Source organism: Hyperolius riggenbachi, chromosome 7 (genome assembly GCF_040937935.1).
Source record: "Hyperolius riggenbachi isolate aHypRig1 chromosome 7, aHypRig1.pri, whole genome shotgun sequence".
NCBI lineage: Eukaryota > Metazoa > Chordata > Amphibia > Anura > Hyperoliidae > Hyperolius > Hyperolius riggenbachi.
In genome coordinates this window covers 118,983,032-119,008,194 of record NC_090652.1, presented here as the reverse complement: position 1 = coordinate 119,008,194, position 25,163 = coordinate 118,983,032, and the positions used below count along the sequence as shown (strand labels likewise).

Sequence of the window (25,163 nt, the reverse complement as noted above, 5' to 3'; positions counted from 1 at the left end):
GCCCCTCTCTGTGAAGGCAGATTGAGAGGGGCGAGGAGAGGCGGCGATCAGCCGGGATTGACGCGCTGAGAGGCAGAGCTACAGCCATTAGCTCTGCCTCATTCAGGAAGCACTCACCAGACAAAGGAGAGGGGATTTGGGGGGTATAGACCCCTCGTTTTGCCGTGGGATAGCGGCGGTTTAGTAGGGGTTATGGTCATTGACATGAATACAAGTTAAAAAATAGAATTTATCCTCGCTTCAGTCTTTTTAAGGGACAGGAGGGGTTAATGGCTGCAATACTTTATGCAGTGCAGTCATTAAATCCTCCTGATCCATTAACTTTGCTAGGTAGACTTTTATACTTGAGTCAATAAGAAATTCCAGCTTAAGAGGGTTGAATATTGGAGTCGACTTATACACGGGGTTGACTTGTATTCGAGTATATACGGTATTATAGTTTATTATAGTTTATTTTGTGTCTATTTACTTGTTAATTTCTGTTTCCTGCCTCCATTGTATCACCAGGTTTGTCAGCCAGCATGCAGTCGCTCTCTATCACTCCGGCCAACACCGCCATATGGAGGAAGCAAATATTTGAACAGCTCAGTGAACGCACCAAAAGAGAGCTGGATAGTTTCCGACACTATGAACAAGCTGTAGAGCAGGTATAGTGCAAATCTGTGCCTCCTAGTAGAGAACATTGATAACTTAGTAAAAAGTCAAAAATCCTCCGCACTCCTTCCATGTAATAAAACCGTGAATAAGTTTATTAAACATCATAGAGAAATAACAAAAGTATGGCAGCATGCAACTTAGTGACTAAGTACGGATCATCTGTCTCCACCACTCGTTAGTAATATGCCACTGGTGCACAATGGGGGACAAGCAACTAGAGAAAATCCAGCAATGGCTTATTTATCAAATGATTTGCAATGATTTTTCTGTGCTTCTGCAACTTTAGAATCTAGTTGCAACAGATTTTTTTGTTGATTGCAGACAGGAAGAAATGTAGATGCTCTTCTAGTTTAGAGGAACCAGTAGGAAACCTCATATGGAACAGTTCTCCAATCGCAACATCCACTACAGCACAAAGACAAGACACAGAACATTTATATCGCACTGGTGAACTCAAAGCGCCAGAGCTGGAGCCACTAGGGCATGCTCAGTAGGCAGTAGCCGTGTTGCTACTTAGGAAGTCTTGCCCAAGATCTCCTTAGTGAATAGGTGCTGGCTTACTGAACAGGAAGAGTCGAGATTTGAACCCTAGTCTCCTGTGTTTAAGAGCCCTTAAAGGACAACCGAGGTGACATGATGAGATAAACGTGTATGCACAGTGCTAAGCACACAAATGACTGTGCTGTGTTCCTTTTTTTTTTCTCTGCCTGAAAGAGTTAAACATCAGGTATGCAAGCGATAGTTTCTGTCTGGGTCGGGCTGGGTCAGACTTTAGCATAACACTCACTTATTAGTAATTACAGCCATAAAACACTCCCATCAGTAAATGGCTTCTGAGAGCAGGAAAGAGATACAAAGGTTTAATAGTTCATAGCTTTAAAGTGACTCTGTAACAAAAATTACAACGTTTTTTCTGCCATCCTACAAGTTCCTAAACCTATTCTAATCTGTTCTGGCTCACTGCAGCACTTTGTACTAGCACGGTCTCTGTAATATATCAATGTATCTTTCCCCTGTCAGACTTGTCGGCCTGTGTCTGGAAGGCTGCCAACTCTTCCGTGCTGGTCTGTTCCTCTATGCACACTCCAGTGTGTGTTTTATTTACATAAGCCAGCAGCTTCTCTGCTATCTTATCAGTGATAGAAGAGAGCTGGATAAAAATCCTCCTCTGTAATGCTGGGAATACACGATGCGTTTTTGCGTTCGTTTTTGCCGTCGTTTTCACTTTCGATCGATTCTACTCTCGATTCACTGCTCGATTCCCCTGTCGATTCCTTATCTTTTCTTATCAATTACATTCACTTGAATGAGGAGAATCGAAACGAAAGTAGAATCGACCAGATCCAACAGGTTGGAATTTATCTATCGAACCCATCTATCTAAAGTAAAAACTTAACGTGTATTCCCAGCATTAGGCTGTGAAAGTAGCTGGCTGACACATACTGAGGAATTACAAACACAGGCACAGGCAGAGCTGTCTGCAGGAAGCCTGTAATGTTCAGTGCATGAGAGAAGAAGGGGACAGAAGGTAAACACACAAATGATCTTTTGAGATTCAAAAGGAAAGCTGTATACAGCCTGCTTGTGTATGGATGTATTTTCTATGTGTGGACATATTGTACATCAATCTACTTCCTGTTTTGGTGGCCATTTTGTTTGTTTATAAACAAACTTTTTAAAACTGTTTTTGACTACTTTTAATGCGGCGGGGAGCGGCGAAATTGTGACAGAAGGTAATAGGAGATGTCCCCTAACACACTGGTATGTTTACTTTTGTGCGATTTTAACAATACAGATTCTCTTTAAGCTCTGGCATATTGCAATGAAGGTGTCATTGAGCAGAGACCGTAAAAACTAGATTTAAATATAAAATAAAACTGAGATATGTAAAAAGGTCATTTTTATAGATGCAATTGTTTATATCATCGCTTTATTTTCACCTCGGATGTCCTTTAACCAAGACTCTATCTAGCCACAGAGCATTTTGATTGGCCGAATAGTGTGGGTGTAGTTTACTACAACCTATCTGAAACCTAGCAGTTTGAGAGGGCACCGTCCGCCCAATGACGTTACCAGAGTTTCCCAATGAGGTTTCCTGCTGAGTCCCCTGAACTAGACTTGTCTTGAGAAAGGCCAGCGGGCGAAACGATCGTCGACCATCCTCCGCACCTCCAACTGGCTGTCATGTGTCTGATAAGTATCATGTTTTTATATTCACTGCTGATTGCGATATGGTTTTGCCCCTGGATTCACTACTCTCCTGTTGCAATGTATGGTCTTTTTTCAATCTGCACCATTTTTTTTTAATCATCAGTTTTGATTAGCAAACAATCATAAAGATGTGCATCAGGCTGAGAACACACTTAGCAAAGACGCTAGCGGTGTGGAAAACGCAGCGTTTTTGCCTGCAATGGTAGTCAATGGGCCGCATCAAAAAACGCATATAAAAAGCGTTTTCTAACATGCGTTTTTAAAAACGCTAGTTTTGTTGCATCATTTTCAAAAACGCATGAAAAACGCACATAATGAAAGTCAATGGTAACACAATGTAATGGGTTTTGTATGCGTTTTTCATGCGTTCTTAAAAGAAATTGTTTTCTGATGTATTTCTGCTTCCTGTTGTCTTCCGAGTGATTTGCACAAAGCGCAATAGAAAAACGCATGGAAAACGCATGAGCGTTTTGCATATGCGAACCGCAAACGCTAAAAAACCGCATATGCAGAAAAAAAACGTGAACACACTAAAACGCACTATAAACACAAAAATGCACATGACAGAAAACGTGACCTGTCACGCACTGACAAGTGTGCACCCAACCTCAAGCCTTTTTTCTTCTGTTGGCAGTGATAAGAATAGGTTGTATTTGGATGCAGTGTTGTGTTTGACCAGTAGAGGGAGACATTTATGAATTATGTTTTCCAGTACAGTAGTACCATAAATCTGTCTTTGTGGTCCTGTTTTGTTTCTATGCAAAAGAGCTGAATAATGTTCCTCCTTGTTCCTTCCCAACATGTACAGGAACCAGAACCAACTGAAAAAACTAGAGGAACTGAACTTGTTTAAAGCTGGCCACTAACGGTCCAATTTCTAGCGAAAAATCGTTTGAGCGATCAGAAATTCTGATCGGACGAAAAATCGTTCACTACACCATCAACTAACCAATTATTGCTTCTTATCTATCACGACCACCAAGAAAATCCAAATTTTCGTTCAAAGAAAATTCATTCGGGCGACATTTTTTTCACTCGTTCATAATCGATTGTGTCCACCAATGAAGATTATTTACAACCAATCCGATCAGAATTTCTGATCGCTCGAACGATTTTTCGCTAGAAATTGGACCATTAGTGGCCAGCTTAAAGCAACTACTAAAGGACATCACCTGTAACAAGAACTTGTTTAGAAAGTCTTGTCTCAGGCCTCTTGCACACTACATGTGATTCCTATTTTTTAATATGATCCGATTTTTGATTCCTATTAAAAAACATAGCAACATACAGTACTTTTTTAAATCTGAATCAAAAATCGGATCGTATTAAAAATTTGGGATCGCGTGTCGTGTGCAAGAGGCCTAATCCCCATTATAGGAACATTGAATAGATGAAAAGACCTATGAGTGAGACATAGAAAGGCTGCCATATTTTTTTTTTTTTAAACAATACCAGTTGCCTGGCAGCCCTGCTGATCTATTTGACTATTAGTGGTATCTGCATCACATACCTGAAACTGGCATGCGGATAATCTAGTCAGACAAGAAACATCTGATCTGCTACATGCATGTTCATGAAAGAAAAGTGTAAATCCGGCGCTAGCTGTAGCTAGGTATTAAGCCCTTTAAGTGAGTGTTATGCCCACGGTGCTGCTCCCTCTACTGGGTGGTGCCAGGAATCTAGCATATGGAGACAAGAGAACAAGGGTGCACTCCTATGGTGCATTAACTCTTTATTTACTAATATCACGCATAAAACAATTGCAATAACAATGAATGTGCAAGTATTGCACATGTAGAGGGCCGCCAGCGAGTCACTCCCACTTCCTGAGCCTGGCCAGGGTTTCCAGGATCCGTGCACGTTGTAAGGCTAGTGGACTGGGGACAACCGCCGGCTCCTACTCCTCTCGGCAAGCCATCTTGTGGTCACAATGCGTTTCGGTGCTTAGCCACGCCTTCTTCCGGTCATGCATGTTCATGGTCTGTGGTTTAAAAGCATTAGAGGCAGAGGATCAGCAGGATAGTCAGGGAACTGGTATTGTTTAAAAGTAAATAAATATGGCAGCCTCCATATTCCTCTCACTTTAGGTGTGGGGAAAGGTGCTCATGGGGTGTGGCCCTATTACCAATCCGAAGGTATTAACTGTAATTCTTATAACAGACTAGTGTCCAGTGCTCTTTACCTACTATATGCAAGTCAAATTAACATATATATCATAAATATCCCCCAACACCATTCCGTATTTACAAAAGGGAAACTGTATAAACCTAGGGACTTTAAAGGAGAATTTTTCACACACTTCATAAAATTGGTCTGATGGTCCTCCTTATTGATATGAACCATAATACAGTTCAATCAAAGCAGGTTTAAACATATTTTTGTATATAAACTTCATTGAAAAATGCAAAAAAAGTCAACACATACATTAAAAAATATGTACCGGTCTATTGATATGTTCATGCTCTAGATCAGTGGTCCTCAATCTAAGGCCACATCATTTTATGTATACTCCGGCCCCCCAGCAGTCTCAAGTATGTTGACCCGGCCCTCAACCCAAAACGTTTGGGGACCCCTGCTCTAGATTAAGGGTTTAGAGCGGCCCAACTAAAATACAAAGTGGCCTGAAATTGAATACTGGGACCTAGTCACGGGCCAACCTCAGTGTCTTCTGCCCCCCCCTTATAAAGTCCCCTGGTGTCTATTGGCCCACTCCGACCCCTATACAGTTCCCTGGTGTCTAGTGGCCCCCACCCTCTACTATACAATTCCCTAGTGTTTAGTGCCTTCCCCCAACCTCCCTAATACGGCTTCTCTGGTGATCTAGGGCAGTGTTCCCCAACCTCGTCCTCAAGGCCCACCAACAGTGCATGTTTTGTGGAAATCCACAGAGGTAGTTAATCAGCTCTGCTGAGACACTAATTACCTCACCTGTGCATGTGTGGTTTTCTACAAAACATGCACTGTTGGGGTGGGCATTGAGGACAGGGTTGGGGAACTGAGATCTAGGGCTTCACCTCCAATATTGCTCCCGTGGTGGTCTAGAGTGGGCAAACATAATGCAAAGTGGGGAATCCACTTGGAGGCCAAATTTAATGGCTCTGAGGGCCGGATTTAGCCACGGGCCGGAGTTTGACATGTATAACCTACAGATAAGTTAATGTGCATCTCCCTAAAAATTGGCTTTAGACTACAATAGACATATTACTATGATTTTGAGCTCCTCTGGGGGACAGTAAGGGTTGTATACTGTACTCTGTAAAATGCTGCAGAAGATGTCAGTGCTGTATAAATACATAATAATGCTCTGACTCTAATACTTAAAAGGACAACTGAAGCGAGAGGTATATGGAGGCTGCCATATTTATTTCCTTTTAAGCAATACCAGTTGGCTGGCTATCCTGCTGATCCTCTGCTTCTAATACTTTTAGCCATAGCCCCTGAACAAGCATGCAGCAGATCAGGTGTTTCTGACATTACTTTCAGTCTGTCAGGATTAGCTACATGCAGGGCTGCCAGGTAAATGGTATTGCTTAAAAGGAAATACATATGGCCGCCTCCATATACCTCTCACTACTTTAAAGTGAACCTGAGGTGAGAGTGATATGGAGGCTGCCATATTTGTTTTCTTTTAAACAATACCAGTTGCCTGGTAGCCCTGCTGATCTATTTGGCTGCAGTAGTGTCTGAATAACTCCATAAACAAGCATGCGGCTAATCAGTTTTGACAATATTGTCAGAAATACCCGATCTGCAAATGCTTGTTCAGTGTCTATGGCTAAAGGTATTAGAGGCAGAGGATCAGTAAGATAGTCAGGCTGCAGTAGTGTCTGAATAACTCCAGAAACAAGCATGCAGCTAATCTTGTCAAATCTGACAATAATGTCAGAAACACTTGATCTGCATATGCTTGTTCAGGGTCTATGGCTGAAGGTATTTAGAGGCAGAGTATCAGTAAGATAGTCAGGCAACTGGTATTGCTTAAAAGGAAATAAATATGGCAACCTCCATATAACTCTTACCTCAGGTTCACTTTAAGTCACTGGCCCAGAATGAGCAGGCAGATCAGATGCTCTCACTCTGATCTGACTCCACAGGTTTCATGCTTGTTCCAGGTGTGTGCCTCAAAAACAGCTTATACCTAAAGCTTAGCATGACAGCTAGGCAACTGGCATTGTATATAAGGGAATGAAAATGGCAGTATTCCTAAACCAAATGGCCAGTTTCAGTGGCTTCAATGCCTAAATGTTTATGTGAGTTAAAATATATTGCTAAAATAATAGTGCAGGCAGTACATATTTTTAAATCCTCTAATGCACAATTACTTTGCTGTGTAAGTGGGACTTACACACATAACTATTACACAGAATTACACATTGATTGGCATACAGTAAACTGTATAATTGTGCTTTTGTGCATCACGCATAACAATCCATGCAATGTCTCGCAATAACGTTTATACATGGTAGCTGGACGTATTATTCTGCTCATGAATCAACGTCATTGTCTGATGAGGGATTGTACTACTAGGAACAAGTAATTAAGATGTGCAGTGTAGTTGTAGATTAACCTAAATATCATATAGCTAGCACCTTTCATTAAAGGACGACTGAAGTGAGAAGAATATGGAGGCGGCCATATTTATTTCCTTTTAACCACTTGAGGACCACAGGCTCACACCCCACCTAGTGACCAGGCTATTTTTTACTATTCAGCACACTGCAGCTAACCAGGGCTGTGGAGTCGAGGAGTCGGAGCAATTTTTGGGTACCTGGAGTCGGAGTCGGGAGAAAATGCACCGACTCCAACTCCTAATGAATTTAAACCGTGATTGAAATTGAAAATATGATAAAATGTTCTATTTGTCAGATAATAGTCATCATAAATAATTAATACATACAGTAATAGCTGTGCTTAGTCCACAACAATGAAATAAACCAATAAAAAAATAGTTACTTGTGATGCTTCAATAAAGCAGTCCCCTTATTTATAAAGTCAGATATACACATCTGATTGTGACTGTATATATGATGTGTACGCAGGAATCATATATATATATATATTATATATATATATATATATATATATATATATATATATATATATATATATATAACCTCTATGCTGTAAGAATGTAAGAATAAAGCCTGATGTGTAGCTGTGTCGCCAATAGTGATGGTAAATGAGATGGAAATAATTCTGCATTAATGCTGGTTTATGCAAATGTACACACTCTCTTTGCTCATGAAATCAAATGATTTGATATGTTGTTAAAATTTGGTTTGACTACGAATTAAAGGGTACCTGAGATGGATGAAAAGAAAAGTTTTATACATACCTGGGGCTTCCTCCAGCCCCCTTCAGGCTAATCCAGTCGCAGTCCTCCTCCGCGACCTGGATCTTCTGCTATGAGCCCAGCCAGTCAGCGCAGTCCAGCCACGTGCCGCTTCCACAGCCAGGAACATTCTGACCTGCGCAATAGTGCTGTGCAGGTGTAGTACGCTCCCGGCGGCGGAGTGTGTGCATGCGCACTACGCCCGTCTGGCTCAAGTACCTGGACTCGTAGCAGAAGATCCAGGTGGCGGAGGAGGACAGTGATCAATATTTATGAGAACATCAGCACTCCCACGTGCAATAGTACAAGGCAATAAGGTAGATAATTCAAAAAAGGAGCAAATGAGCCTGTACATAAACACTGCACCAACAATTCAATGTACAAAAATTACAGCTTTTATTGAACAGTAGAAAAAACAATCATAAAACCATCTAAAAAGAGGAAACAACCTCTAGAGAACACCTATATAGACACATGATAATGTTATAAGTATAGCCTCACCTCTGATTTCTGTAAAGTACCTGCACTGCAAAAGGCCCAAAACTGGGGTTCAAACCTTGAAACCCAATAATGGGAAGAGCGACCCGGGCCAGACTAATATAAATTGCCTGTGATAAACTACGTAAGGTGCTAAAGAAAATAGATTAAGAACCCAGAAATTAGTAAAGTGGTATGCTCAGGGAACAAATCATATATAATATATTAAAGTGTTGGATGCTTAATGATGGACAAACACACAGTAGGTGATGACAGGTAGGGGGTAAAAAAGTGTTATACTATACCAGCCCAGGGTCACCAAGGTGGAGGCAGTAATAGTCGTAGGCAGAGGGAGGCACAGAAACGCTCAGACGTCCTGTGTCTGCACTGGGACAGAACGATCCCCCGGCTCACTTCCAGTTTTTGCGACTTTAATGTTGCTGGTCACTGCGCCAGGCTATGTGCGTCCTCTGCGCAGGACGCTCCCGGCGACGTGATCGGGAGCAAGGCCTCGCGCGGCAGGGTTGCGCAGTGGCCTGCAACATTAAAGTTGCAAAAAAATGGAAGTGAGCCGCTTTATGAATGATTTTCCCTTTACTGTTTGTACATTTTTCTATCTGATGTGTGTTGCTGTCACATAAGTTGTAGTAACCTGCAATCCTTCTGTCTTTGCTCAGTCTGTATGGGTGAAAACAGGATGCCTGCAATGGTGGAGAGACTGGAAACCTCACAAATGGATCGATGTTCGTGTGGCTCTTGAGCAAATGACAGCAAATGATGGCTCTAGAGACAGCATCCTCTTCATTTACTACATGCACAATGAGGAGAAGAAGGTAATAGGCCAGGGTCTCTGAAATATGCTGTAGTAACATCAGTAGTTTTGGCTGCCCTGACAAGCTTAAAGAGGAACTGTAGTCAAGGATTGAACTTCATCCCAATCAGTAGCTGATACCCCCTTTCCCATGAGAAACCTTTACCTCTTCTCAAACGGATCATCAGGGGACTCTGTATGGCTGATATTGTGGTGAAACCCCTCCCACAATGTGATGTCAGCACCTAGGTACTGACATCACACTGTGGGAGCCTTGTTGCATTGTGGGAAATAACAGCTGTTTCCAACTACCAAAAAAGCAGCATCTCCGTACACAGACATCACCTGCCAGTAGTAAAGATGTCCCCTTGTGATAACACAGCATGGATGATCTTCGTGTCACTGCCCTGAAGGGTGGCTTTAAAACGTCAAATGATCGATTAATAGCAGAAACAAAATTTATAAATTGGTTCAAAGCAGTGCAGAACGGTTTGAATAAGGACAACAACTTTCTATATTGGTATGAGATTGATGATATTTGAACTTTCTCAGCCATTATAGCTGAACTTGTAAACTAAGAATTTACGATACCTCTGTGTCAGTCCAACTCCCAGGTCTGTGAGCAGGTGTTAAACAAGGATCCTTATCTTAGCTTACAACCTCTAACCCCAGGTCGATGGTCTGTGTGAATTAAGGCATCTTAATGACATGTATTTATGCTTGAAAAAATATCTGTTTTCCCTTTTGATGTTGCATGTATATAAGCTGTCTGTACCACCAGCTTGCAAACTAACAGGATATAAGCCCAAAGAAGGCTGCAAGGCCGAAAGCTTGCTTATTTTTATTCATTTTTAGTTAGCCAATAAATGGTATCATCCTGGTTTAAAACTTCTTGCCCTTGTGATAAATGTCAGAATGTAAATCGTGGACAGGAAAGATCTAACAATGGACAAACTCTGACTAAATCACTTATAAATAATTATTGTAAAAATTATGGTAAGCACTTTTTTAATTGCACCACTGCAGTTCCTTTTTAAACTTGGTTATCGAGTGGCCACTAACGATACAATTTGCTAAATGATTGTTTCGAGCGATTATTCACATGAGCGGTTGGAAATTATCGTTTGGGACCACTTATGGACAAAAGTCTCCTAACCAATCCACTCAGATTTGATCCGGTCAATCAGATTGGATTGGTTGGGAGATTTTTGTCCGTTAGTGATCCCAAATGATAATTTCTGATCGTTTGTAAACAATCGTTGGCCATCTTAAGAAATTCAGTTGTGGTGGCTGTTTTTGCATATAAAGTAACTCTTATAAAGCTGCTGCTCTGTTTTCCCCTTTCAGTACTTGCACATGTTCATTAATGAAGTGACCATCTTGGTGCCAGTTCTCAGTGATGGTAAGCATGCCTTTGCCATCTATACAGCTGAGAGAACAAAGCAGAGATGGCCAGTTCGGCTTGCTGCTGCCACAGAACAAGAAATGTATGACTGGGTAAGACCAATGTTATTATTTTCTTTTGTTTTTCTTCTGCTCACAGTTGCTAACTTTTATGATTTGGCATAAGCAGACATGAATGAGGAACTGGACCTGATTTATGGGGCATTAAGTGTAGTTCTAGATTCACCAGGAAGAATATCATAAGTGCTCCAACAGAACCAAACTGGATACTTTAAAGGATACCCGAGGACATGTGGCGTATGTACAGTGCCTAGCACAGAAATAACTAGCCTGTGTTCTTTTTTTTCTTTCTCTGCCTGAAAGAGTTAAACATCAGGTATGTAAGTGGTAGTTCCTGTCTGAGTCAGGACTGAGTCAGACTACAGTGTGACCCTCACTGATAATAAAATTACAACTATAAAACACTTTCCTGGCTTAAAATGGCTTCCGAGAGCAGGAAAGAGATAAAAAGGTTCAGTAGTTAATAGATTTTAGCTCTGGCATACTTCAATGAATGTGCCATTGTGCAAAAACAATAAAACAGTAAAAACCTAAAAAGTAGATTTAAATATAAAAATTGAATATCTTAAAAAGTCATTTTTAGGAGAAGGAGGATAGATACAATTGTTTATTTCATTAGTTTACTTTCACCTCGGGTGTCTTTTAATAATTGTCTGTAATATGCACACAATGGTCCTGATCAAGTCTCACACCTCCAGAGATCTCTAAAGGTAGCCATACATCTAGAGATGATGGGCAGATTCGACCAAGAGACTAATCTCTCTCTAATGAAATATGATTATAGAGAGATCTGTCGGCTGCCCATGCAGATCCCCTGATCAATTCCATGCTGAAATCGATCAGGTATGGGCCTTGTGGCGCCGCATCTGCCTCCTCGCCCACCCGGCGCTGCCCACCCAATGTTTAATGTACCCCCCCCCCCCCCCCCAGTGCACTCTGTACGTTAGCTGTCCGCAGCCGCCACTCCCTATGTTGTCCATACATGCGCCTCACGTGGTTGCCTAGTGAGAACGCATATGTGACGTCACACACACACACACACACCCATGTTACTAGGCAAACATGTGGGTATAGGGGGGACATCACCAGAGGTTTCGTTGTGTTCATCGCTCGTCCCGATATCGCTTGCCGACATCTTGCAGCACGTTTCACTGATTAATGCGACCAATTTCGGCCCAGAATTGGTCGCATTGTCGGTCGGGCATGCACTTGGCGGCAATTATTTTTATCCGATTCTGATTATAATACTCAAATCATCAATTTTATCAATTTTGCTAACCTCATCTGTGCTTGATTGTGGCAGTGTGTGACGTGCAGGCTTAACCATTTACTGACATCCTAACGTATTAAAACGTCATGCTTACCGCCATTAACAGCAACATGACATTTTAATACGTCGCGCGTTCCCGCCGCTGCTACCGCCGTGTGGGCGGCGCTACCGCCGCTTTTTCCATCGGGCTTCCATGCTGGGTGATTGGGGAAGAAGACCGAACGGTCCTCTACCCAATCGCAGTGCTTGGAGTGAATGGACGTGACCGCGAACAGCGGCTACGTCCATTCACGATAACAGGAAATGTAACAATTAAATAAAGTGAAGGAAAAAAAAAGTGAATACTTCCTATAACGAGTGCACTTGAACAAAAAGAAAAACCGAGAGCCCAATATAGTGCAGTAAGTCTAACAATTGTTGGCGAAATAATTAACAGATGTGGATATACTCACAAACACGGGTTACCACATAGGCAACCACTTGAAATGCAGGTGGGGAGCATTAGAACCTGACCCCACTCAGGTTTAAGAAGTCGCTCTCTGTAGATAGAAAGAAGGGGACAGTCCCCTCCACCCAAGGTGGACTATATACTGTGCAAATTTGGACAGAGGCGCCAGGCAGGTTAAGATGATCTACAAACAACAAAAAAGGAGGAGTACAGGTGGATTGTTCAAATCGCAAATAACAATTTATTTTAGCACTCCGCAACGCTTTTCGCAGGTATAACCCGCTTCATCAGGCAAGGAGTGCAAGCTCAAAAAGGTCCAATAGTGGCAATGCGCCTCTGTGAGGCGCATTGCCACTATTGGACATTTTTGAGCTTGCACTCCTTGCCTGATGAAGCAGGTTATACCTGCGAAACGCGTTGCGGAGTGCCAAAATAAATTGTTATTTGCGATTTGAACAATCTCGATTGTCCATCATTTCAGGAGGTAAGTCCACCTGTACTCCTCCTTTTTAGTTGTTTTTAGATCATTTTAACCTGCCTGGCGCCTCTGTCCAAATTTGCACTTCCTATAACGAGTGTTCACTAGCGCCATCTTGTGGCCAAAAAGTATATTACACCTACAAAATACATTCATTTTCAAGTACTTACAGATCATTAATAAAATTACACTTCCAACCTTCCCCCCCCCCCCCCCCCCCCCAAAAAAAAAAATTAGCTTAAAAAAAAAAAAAAATTGTTGCCTTAGGGACTCAGCTTTGTTAATCTATATTTTATGGGGGGAAATTAATTTTAATTTATTACATAGGGGCTTGTAATTCTGGCCAGAATAAAAAAAAAAAAAAAACAGAACAGAAAAATAACACTTATATTTCAAAATAATATATTGTCGGCATACATTGTGATAGGGACATAATTGAAACGGTTTAGTAATCGGGACAACTGGGCAATAAAAAATTTGTTTTATACACAGGAGAATGTTTAATTTTAAAACTATAATGGTTGAAAACTGAGAAATAATGATTTTTTTAAATTTTTTTCTGTTTTTCTCATTAAAACGCATTTCGAATAAAAAAATTCTTAGCAAAATGTACTATCCACAGAAAGCCTAATTGGTGGCGAAAAAAACGAGGTATAGATCATTTTCTTGTGATAAGTAGTAATAAAGTTATTAGGGAATAAAAGGGAGGAGCACTGACAACTGAAAATTGCTCTGGTCCATTAGGATAAAAACCCTTGGGGGTGAACTGGTTAAAGGAGTCATCAGCCAAAAATAACTCCCCCCCCCCCCCCCCCCCCCGCTCTACTTACCTGGGGCTTCCTCCAGCCCCTTGCAGCTGACGTCCCACGCCGCAACTCCGCTCTCAGCCGTTGGCTCGGAGTCCCCGCCAGTGTCAAGGTCACCTCTAGTGCGCCTGCCGCTGTCAATTTAGCCCACGTTGTCTGTGGTGTACTGCACAGTCCAGGGTAAGTACAGCAGGTTATTTTTTTGGCTGATGACCACCCTTCCACTGGGAATGTCTTTTTCTACATTGTTCAGTATGAAAAGTCCCTTCACAAGCCAACCCTTTCACAAGCCAACCCTGTGCTGCACTTCTTCCAGAGCTGAGATAGTTCGGGCAGCTGAATACAGAAAATTACTGTTTCCTTAGGCACTATTTACACACATAATCACTGCATGGTTTTCCCATTGAGAAAAAAAACAAGCGCTATATTCCTCTATAGGACCATCCGACAGAGTACACATGGGCAGCGTTAGTGGCATTGGATCAGCATCGTGGTTACTGATTGGCCAAAAACAATTCCAACCAGTGTCTTGTGGATCGGTGTAACTCACAAGAGAGAAAGTGCATAGTGGTGGTTGAGACTATGTGGTGGGCTATCTAAAAGTCATTACACAACAATCCTCATTTACCAAGGTTCTCTTAGTTGGGAATGATTGGGGAACAGTGCAGTGAACATGCAAAAATGAGCTGGACTTATTAAAATATTTCTGCTACTAGGATCAGTCATTCTAAACCATTGTAAAGACCTCTGAAAGGTGAGTGAATAAGCAGTTGTATGATTGCAGTTATTGGGATCACATACAGCCAGTATATATAGTTGTATAGTCTAGTTGCAAATAATTGCAAACCGCCATCTATTTACATTGTACATCGCTGCAATCTACTGCAGCGTTGTACTGGGGACAGCCCTGTCACTCGGCTGTCCACTGGAATGTCCCCTGGAGTGGCCCAGAGAGCGTTCTCTCTCACACGCTGATGCCTATGAGAGACGATCGCTGGGATAGGATGTCAAGGGGGGGGGGGGGATAAACATAAAATTAACAATTGTATTCAAAATAAAAAGACAGATAAATTATTTTTTTGAAAACCATTGCAGCAGCAATCAGATGCCACCAACAGAAAGCTCTGTTGGTGGCAAGAAAGGGGGGGTACTAATTTGTGTGCTTAGTAGTATGGCTTTTAAAGCTGCAGAGCACTGAATAAAAAAAAAATAGCCTGGTCACTAGGGGGGGTGTAAGCCCTGTGGTCCTTAGCCCCCATCCTGCTCAGTCGTAATCTTCGACTAAGCAGAACATTGAATATGGACAGGGAGGTAGTGGCAGATCTTCCTCCCCTCTGCCCGTCCTTCATTCTGCCCCCTCCACCCGGCTGCTTTGGTTCCGCTTTATGATTCCCTACGCACAGCACGCAAGGAAGCTGCGCTGTGTGGGGTCTTGTGGTAGTTGAGGTTGGATATCCTTCCGGATCTGAAGCTGCAAGTTGAGGGGGCGGAGCTAAGGACACGCAGATGGGAGGAAGAACTGTCACTTCTTCCCTGCCCATAATTGATGTCAGAGCGGAGCCACAGGGGGCGCTGGAGGGGGGAGGATGGTGCTGTGCGCTGAGCACCATTAATAAATTATGGGGTGGGGGGGATTGGGACCAAGTCAGGGGTACTTTAAGTCAATGTGAGGGAGAGTTTGGTGTATCTTTTCATATGGATGGCTCTCCTTAATTCAATGTTTCTAGACTATTTGCAGTGTAACTTGCATATGAAAGCATATTGCCTGGTCAATTTGTATCCTATTGGGTAGGGACAGGTGGCATGGCATTTCCCAAGAGTGCCTAATTGTGAGGGGCCCATCAAAATTCTGACTCATGGCCCCATAATGTAAAAATAATACATAATGTGTGTGTAGCACAGGCACGTCTCTGGCCAATAGTTTTGCCTGCCCCTGCCACAGATCTATTCTTGGGTGCCCCAAGCCCCCCAGCCGAATTGCACAGTGGAGGAGAGAAATGGGGGGGAATAGCTGTCAGAGGAGAAGGACACACATACAACGGCACTATGCCCCCCCCCCCATTGATGCACCATAGCTCCCAGCATGTCGTCATATAGGCACTACAGCTCCCAGCATACCCAATAAAGCTGTGTAACGTCTATTGGGGCATGTTTGGAGCTGCAGTGCCTCTATGGTGACATGCTGGAAGCTGTGGTTACTCTATGGGGGCATGCTGGGAGCTGTGGTGGACCTGGCAGCAGGGCCAGCCTCCCCATCTCAGCGCGGCTGCAGAATTGTTGCTGTGTAGTAACACCACCGCATATCAAGCGATGAGACACTTGTTATAAACGCTGCCATTCAGCTGCATTTACAAATCAATGGCGCTAATGGGCTCAACAAGTGCGCAGTTCAGCTGTATGTCTGAAAAAGTTGTAGATGGAATTGTGAATTGGCACTTAAGGGTAATAATGGTTGGTGATCCAAGCATTAAAAGTATTTTGTTTAATCCAACTGGCAAAAGTAAAACCTTTTGGGCAGTAGGATTGTAAGCCCGCCCACCATGTCACGGTAGACTCTTTTTGGACGGGTCCTACACTACACTATGCTAGCCTACTCTAATTGGTGCTAATCACCCTAATAACCCTATGCTACTGCTGGATCCAGGTCTGTGATATGTGTGCCCTACTCTAACCCTATATCTCCTGCTCTGATTGGTGGCGACCACCCATATGCCCTGTTCTAAAGTTGTGTGTTTGCAAGCGCGAGGCTAAGCCTAATCTAATCCTAATCTCATCTATGTGGTTAGCCCTATGCTACAGTCTATGGGGTGGGGTGTTAAGGTGCTTATACACCTATGGACTTAATGTTGCCTGTAGGGCGACATCGCTATACAGACTGGTGTCAGCTATGTAGCTCACAACGCGTTCTGTTGCTATGTGGGGAGGGGGGGGTGGAGGGAGGATGGAGCAGCTCATGCGCGATGTCACGCGGTGGACGGGGGAGCGGCGCAAATAATGCAATTGGCTGTCGCGGGGGTACGTTGATCTGCCTGGCGGATCGCTTGGGGGTCGCGGGCGCTGTGCACACGCCTGACTATTGGCTCACTCAGTCATTTTTTAGCTGTCTTAGTCAGGCGGGTACATATAATTGAAGGTGACGTTCACTGCAGGGGATGACAGTCACTGCAGGAGATTAGTTGAAGGAGGCGTACACTGCAGGGGATGACAGTCACTGCAGGAGATTAGTTGAAGGAGACGTGCACTGCAGGGGATGACAGTCACTGCAGGAGATTAGTTGAAGGAGGCGTACGCTGCAGTGGATGACAGTCACTGCAGGACATTAGTTGAAGGAGGCGTACACTGCAGGGGATGACAGTCACTGCAGGACATTAGTTGAAGGAGGCGTACACTGCAGTGGATGACAGTCACTGCAGGAGATTAGTTGAAGGAGGCGTACACTGCAGGGGATGACAGTCACTGCAGGATCTTAGTTGAAGGAGGTATACACTGCAGGGGATGACAGTCACTGCAGGAGATTAGATGAAGGAGACTTACACTGCAGGGGATGACAGTCACTGCAGGAGATTAGTTGAAGGAGGCGTACACTGCAGGGGATGACAGTCACTGCAGGAGATTAGTTGAAGGAGGCGTACGCTGCAGTGGATGACAGTCACTGCAGGAGATTAGTTGAAGGAGGCGTACACTGCAGGGGATGACAGTCACTTCAGGAGATTCGTTGAAGGAGGCGTACGCTGCAGTGGATGACAGTCACTGCAGGACATTAGTTGAAGGAGGCGTACACTGCAGGGGATGACAGTCACTGCAGGAGATTAGATGAAGGAGGCGTACACTGCAGGGGATGACAGTCACTGCAGGAGATTAGTTGAAGGAGGCGTACACTGCAGGGGATGACAGTCACTGCAGGAGATTAGTTAAAGGAGGCATACACTGCAGGGGATGACAGTCACTGCAGGAGATTAGTTGAAGGAGGCGTACACTGCAGGGGTTGACAGTCACTGCAGGAGATTAGTTGAAGGAGACGTACACTGCAGGGGATGACAGTCACTGCAGGAGATTAGTTGAAGGAGGCGTACGCTGCAGTGGATGACAGTCACTGCAGGACATTAGTTGAAGGAGGTGTACACTGCAGGGGATGACAGTCACTGCAGGACATTAGTTGAAGGAGGCGTACACTGCAGGGGATGACAGTCACTGCAGGAGATTAGTTGAAGGAGGCGTACACTGCAGGGGATGACAGTCACTGCAGGACATTAGTTGAAGGAGGCGTACACTGCAGGGGATGACAGTCACTGCAGGAGATTAGTTGAAGGAGGCGTACACTGCAGGGGATGACAGTCATTGCAGGACATTAGTTGAAGGAGGCGTACAGTGCAGGGGATGACAGTCACTGCAGGAGATTAGATGAAGGAGGCGTACACTGCAGGGGATGACAGTCACTGCATGAGATTAGATGAAGGAGGCGCACACTGCAGGGGATGACAGTCACTGCAGGAGATTAGTTAAAGGAGGTATACACTGCAGGGGATGACAGTCACTGCAGGAGATTAGATGAAGGAGGCGTACACTGCAGGGGATGACAGTCACTGCAGGAGATTAGTTGAAGGAGGCGTACACTGCAGGGGATGACAGTCACTGCAGGAGATTAGTTAAAGGAGGCATACACTGCAGGGGATGACAGTCACTGCAGGAGATTAGTTGAAGGAGGCGTACACTGCAGGGGTTGACAGTCACTGCAGGAAATTAGTTGAAGGAGACGTACACTGCAGGGGATGACAGTCACTGCAGGAGATTAGTTGAAGGAGGCGTACGCTGCAGTGGATGACAGTCACTGCAGGACATTAGTTGAAGGAGGTGTACACTGCAGGGGATGACAGTCACTGCAGGACATTAGTTGAAGGAGGCGTACACTGCAGGGGATGACAGTCACTGCAGGAGATTAGTTGAAGGAGGCGTACACTACAGGGGATGACAGTCACTGCAGGACATTAGTTGAAGGAGGCGTACACTGCAGGGGATGACAGTCACTGCAGGAGATTACTTGAAGGAGGCGTACACTGCAGGGGATGACAGTCACTGCAGGACATTAGTTGAAGGAGGCGTACACTGCAGGGGATGACAGTCACTGCAGGAGATTAGATGAAGGAGGCGTACACTGCAGGGGATGACAGTCACTGCAGGAGATTAGATGAAGGAGGCGTACACTGCAGGGGATGACAGTCACTGCAGGAGATTAGTTAAAGGAGGTATACACTGCAGGGGATGACAGTCACTGCAGGAGATTAGTTGAAGGAGGCGTACACTACAGGGCATGACAGTTACTGCAGGAGATTAGTTGAAGGAGGCGTACACTGCAGGGGATGACAGTCACTGCAGGAGATTAGTTGAAGGAGGCGTACACTGCAGGGGATGACAGTCACTGCAGGAGATTAGTTGAAGGAGACGTACACTGCAGGGGATGACAGTCACTGCAGGAGATTAGTTGAAGGAGGCGTACGCTGCAGTGCATGACAGTCACTGCAGGACATTAGTTGAAGGAGGAGTACACTGCAGGGGATGACAGTCACTGCAGGACATTAGTTGAAGGAGGCGTACACTGCAGGGGATGACAGTCACTGCAGGAGATTAGTTGAAGGAGGCGTGCACTGCAGGGGATGACAGTCACTGCAGGAGATTAGTTGAAGGAGGCGTGCACTGCAGGGGATGACAGTCACTGCAGGACATTAGTTGAAGGAGGAGTACACTGCAGGGGATGACAGTCACTGCAGGACATTAGTTGAAGGAGGCGTACACTGCAGGGGATGACAGTCACTGCAGGAGATTAGTTGAAGGAGGCGTGCACTGCAGGGGATGACAGTCACTGCAGGAGATTAGTTGAAGGAGGCCTACACTGCAGGGGATGACAGTCACTGCAGAAGATTAGTTGAATGAGGCCTACACTGCAGGGGATGACAGTCACTGCAGGAGATTAGTTGAAGGAGGCGTACACTGCAGGGGATGACAGTCACTGCAGGAGATTAGTTGAAGGAGACGTACACTGCAGGGGATGACAGTCACTGCAGGAGATTAGTTGAAGGAGGCGTACGCTGCAGTGGATGACAGTCACTGCAGGACATTAGTTGAAGGAGGCGTACACTGCAGTGGATGACAGTCACTGCAGGACATTAGTTGAAGGAGGCGTACACTGCAGTGGATGACAGTCACTGCAGGAGATTAGTTGAATGAGGCGTACACTGCAGGGGATGACAGTCACTGCAGGAGATTAGTTGAAGGAGGCGTACACTGCAGGGGATGACATCCAAGAGAAGACAGGAGCTGCAGGGATCATCAGCTGGAGGAGATGGTAGGAGCTGGAGATGGTGGTTGCAGATGATGATCAGAGCTGCTTGAAATGAGCCACAATGGATGAGAAGGAGGAGGCACTAGGAGCTGCATGAGAGGGCTGGAGCTGCTGTAGATGGTACAAGCTGGAGAACATGTGAGAGGATGCAGGAGGTGACGGTCACTGCAGATATTCACAGTCAGTAGAGAATATGGCAGGAGCCAGGGCTGGCCTTAGGTTTCACAATGCCCTGAGCGGAGCTAGACTTTGGCGGCCCCCCACCCCACCCTTGTCCCCAAAGATCACAATGCCAATACCGAGAACACGTTAATAGAGGCTATAAATGGGAGTCGGGGAGCCTGATAAAATAGGGGGTGTTGGGGCTGCCCGCTATACAAACTGTGGCCATTTATAGCTGCAATTTGTATATCTTCTGGCCCCAGCGCCTGATATTTAATTTCTATTGATAGCCTGCTATTATCATGAGTGCCTACAGTGTATGGAAGAATTTAATCCCTCTTAGATCTGATTTGATTAGAAAAAGAACGCTGTCGTGGTCAAATCTGGTTTCCATCTATTAGTGTATGGCCACCTTTAGGATAATGTAATCCTTTTACATCGCATTTACAGCACCAAGCAATGCGCATAGTGGCAACACACCCAACTAGCCTCCCTGTCCACTGCAATCAACGCAGACAGAAATCTGTCTCTAAAGGTTCCCATACACTTGTCAATCTGCTACCAGATCACCTGCAGGTAGACCCCACCCTGATCAGATCAGAGAGGAATCTATTGCTTGCCCACACACTGCATGTCAAATCAATTGGTGGGCTGAACACAAAACTCAATTTGCCTTCTACTTTTGTTGGAATTCACCCAGACTTGGTGCAACCAAGCATCCTCGCCGATGTGACAGCTGCTGTTCACTCCTTCCTGTGCCCCGCAGTCACCTCCTCTCCTATGTTTGGTTCACTTAAAACAGTTTTATAATCTATACACAATTGTGTGTATTAGTTTAACACAAGTGGCGCAATAAAAGCTACACTTGGTGGATGGTGTCTGTCTTCTGTTTCTCCTGAAATTGATGTACGCCATATGTTGTCCCAAATCAGTTGTAGTCTAAGGATCAATGTTGCTCACAATGAGTCCAGCATTAGCCATACACTGATCCTTCTTTAGTGGCAAATCATTCTAAGGGTGCAACATTGCTCTAACCAAAGAGTCCAGCAAAAGCCATATGTTGCCCCTTGTACAGTGGCAAATCAGTCTAAGGGTGCAACATTGCTCTAATCAAAGAGTCCAGCATAAGCCATATGTTGTCCCTTGTACAGTGGCAAATCAGTCTAAGGGTGCAACATTGCTCTAATCAAACAGTCCAGCATAAGCCATATGTTGCCTCTTGTACAGTGGCAAATCAGTCTAAGGGTGCAACATTGCTCTAATCAAAGAGTCCAGCATAAGCCATATGTTGCCCCTTGTACAGTGGCAAATCAGTCTAAGGGTGCAACATTGCTCTAATCAAAGAGTCCAGCAAAAGCCATATGTTGCCCCTTGTACAGTGGCAAATCAGTCTAAGGGTGCAACATTGCTCTAATCAAAGAGTCCAGCATAAGCCATATGTTGCCCCTTGTACAGTGGCAAATCAGTCTAAGGGTGCAACATTGCTCTAATCAAAGAGTCCAACATAAGCCATATGTTGCCTCTTGTACAGTGGCAAATCAGTCTAAGGGTGCAACATTGCTCTAATCAAAGAGTCCAGCATAAGCCATATGTTGCCCCTTGTACAGTGGCAAATCAGTCTAAGGGTGCAACATTGCTCTAATCAAAGAGTCCAGCAAAAGCCATATGTTGCCCCTTGTACAGTGGCAAATCAGTCTAAGGGTGCAACATTGCTCTAATCAAAGAGTCCAGCATAAGCCATATGTTGCCCCTTGTACAGTGGCAAATCAGTCTAAGGGTGCAACATTGCTCTAATCAAAGAGTCCAGCAAAAGCCATATGTTGCCCCTCGTACAGTGGTAAATCAGTCTAAGGATGCAACATGGCTCTAATCAAAGAGTCCGGCATATGCTATGTTGCCCCTTGTATGGTGTCTGGTGTCAAATCTTTACCTGTATTAGGGTCCAACGTCGCTCTGTCTAAAGAGTCCAAGATGAGTATACGTTGTCCCTCATCAGGTGGCAAATCCATAATATGTTTGGGGTCCAATGTTGCTCTTTGGAAAGAGTCCAGGATGCTCCATCCATGGTTGCCTATTGAGAGGCAGCGCCACATGGGAAGCAGCAGAAGAGACATTTCAGTGTTGGCAGTCTCCTGATCATATTTTGTAGCCAGATTATTGGGTGTATTCCTCTTCTGCTTCCTCTTCTCTCCTCCTTATTTGTGTCTTGCTCCTCTGCCTGATGTCTGGGGTCCTTAAACAGAGACTCCTCTTGCCTTTCAGCATCTTCATCAGATAGGCTGCTGCTTGTTCTGCATTCCTCTTCGAGTTCCCTAAAAGAGTCGCTTTCAATAGTAGAAAGGTCCGGTCTCCATTTGCCAGTTTTGTAGCATTCCTCCTCGTCTTCCTCCTCTTCAGAATCAGAATCTTCCTCGTATTCCTCCTAAAGTCGTCCTTTAAGTTTGACTGCATATATGGTATACTTGTTTCAGGTGTGTGATTCAGACACTACTGATGCATAAAAGATCAGCAGGACTGCCAAGTTACTGATATTGTTTAAAATGAAAAAAACATGGCAGCCTTCATATCCCTCTCAGGTCAGTTGTCCTTTAAACTGGAGACAAACACCCAATAAAGTTCAAGCATTAAGGTTGCGAACTTGTGACTGGGGGCACCTATTACTCGCTACCTATACTGGGGTACCGATAACTGACTACCTATACTGGGGTACCAATAACTGGCTACCTACAATGGGGCCCCTATTCCTGGCTAACTATACTGGGGGCACCTATTCCTGGCTACTTATACTGGGGCACCTATTCCAAGCTACCTATACTGGAGTACCAATAACTGGCTACCTATACTGGGGTACCAATAATTGGCTATCTACACTGGGTCCCCTATTCCTGGCTAACTATACTGGGGCACCTAGTTCTGGCTACCTGTACTGAAAGCACCTACACCTGGCTACCATTCGGTGAAGGATGAAGAAGTGGGGCACATCTGGCTACCATACTGGGGTAGGAAGGGGGGGCCTAATATTTAATGTAATGGGGGCACGGGTCCAAATTCTGCATCGGGGCCTCGAGGTCTGTAGCTACGCCACTGCATATACAAATATTATTTTCCATATAACTTTTCCAGTAATCACTGACCTGATTTGTGTGTCTTTTCCTGTTTGGCACTTAGCTGCACATTATCTATGTGTGGGGGATTACAGTAAGATGTCTGTCTTTTTCTGTGTTTTATAGCTGTCTCTGTTGAATGTATCCTGCTGTGAGAGCAGAAAACTACTGGGACCTCCATCTCCGCAAGCCGTCTGGTCTGTCACCTGTAAAGGAGATATATTTGTCAGCGAGCCATCCCCAGATCTGGAGTTTCTTACTAACTCAAGGTCTTGTGATCAAATGTAAGTGTTACAGAAAGACCATAAAGGATGAATTCCATGAAGCAAACGTATCTCCCAAGTTATATCAGTAACTGCAATTCATTCTCCAATATGTTTTTTTCCAAACTTACATTCCCTTTTCAAAGATGATGCAAAATATTGTTTTTCTGCCCCTGGAAAGTTAAAAAGGAACTTCAGCCTAAACAAACATACTGTCATGAAGTTACATTAGTTATGTTAATTAAAATAGATAGGTCATAGAATCTCTTACCCAACCTGTTTTAAAAGAACAGGAAAATGTTTGTGATTTCATGGGGGCAGACATATTTTTCATGGGGGCAGCCATCTTTTTGGTTGAAAGGAGGTGACAGGGAGCATGAGACACCGTTCCAACTGTCCTGTGTCCTGATCACCCCTCCCAGTTGCTAGGCAACTAGAACAATCATGCTTTGCACAGTATCAGGGGAAAAATGTCTGGGCAGTTTTCTTTGATGGGACGGAGATTAGCTTCTGTGTAGCCAAAAATGAGGCTTGGATAAGAAAAACAAAGTTCTGATGCTGTGAAACTGTTAAAGAAACACCAAGCCTTTTCAGTGCTGCTGAGTAGATTTTTAGTCTGGAGGTTCACTTTAAGGTGCATACACGCCCACAATTACTGTCGGCCACATAAATTTGATCGATCCCACGGGTGACAGTTTGGGGAGAATTTTAGTGCAGACATTGACGTGTTCTGTTGCAATGAGATGATGAGATGTTTCTATACATTTTGCTGTGTTAACCTCCTGAGCGTTATGACGCTCAGGAGGTGCTGCTTGCTGGGTCCTCCAGTCTAAATTGAATAGCTTTAGTGGCTTTATTGTAAGTTGGCTAGCACTAGGCTAGCTTGTTTAGGTCGCCGGCACCCCTAGATGACCCGCGATCCCCCCGATCCAGCCGTTATATACATTACCCAGCCTGGTTCCAGCGATAGCGCAGCCTCCCCGCACAGCTCTGCTCCTCTCTATGGGGAGGATGGTACATGACGTCACCGACGTCATGCGCAGACCTGATCCTCCCCATAGAAAGACCGGAGCTGTGCGGGGAGGCTGCGCTATCGCTGGAACCAGGCTGGGTAATGTATATAACGTCTGGATCGGGGGGATCGCGGGTCATCTAGAGGTGCCGGCGACCTAAACAAGCTAGCCTAGTGCTAGCCAACTTACAATAAAGCCACTAAAGCTATTAAATTTAATCTGGAGCACACCTGAGGCCAGCAAAACCCCTGAAGCGGCATGCCCGATACAGTGTCTGGCATACCGCTCAGGAGGTTAACAAAGCTAGGCAAGTTCTTCTAGACAAGTCTG

General features: G+C 44.5%; 1 protein-coding gene across 2 annotated transcripts in view; it reads left to right on the top strand.

Annotated features, from left to right (window-relative positions):
- The window catches only part of TECPR1 (tectonin beta-propeller repeat containing 1), a 122,790-nt gene that overhangs the window by 42,297 nt on the left and 55,330 nt on the right, over positions 1 to 25,163 (top strand). For both annotated transcript variants that reach the window (XM_068244572.1, XM_068244573.1), the window contains exons 11-14: positions 508 to 647; positions 9,355 to 9,510; positions 10,836 to 10,985; positions 23,684 to 23,841. In XM_068244572.1, coding sequence (XP_068100673.1) covers positions 508 to 647; positions 9,355 to 9,510; positions 10,836 to 10,985; positions 23,684 to 23,841 — 604 coding nt within the window. The remainder of the gene's footprint in view (positions 1 to 507; positions 648 to 9,354; positions 9,511 to 10,835; positions 10,986 to 23,683; positions 23,842 to 25,163) is intronic.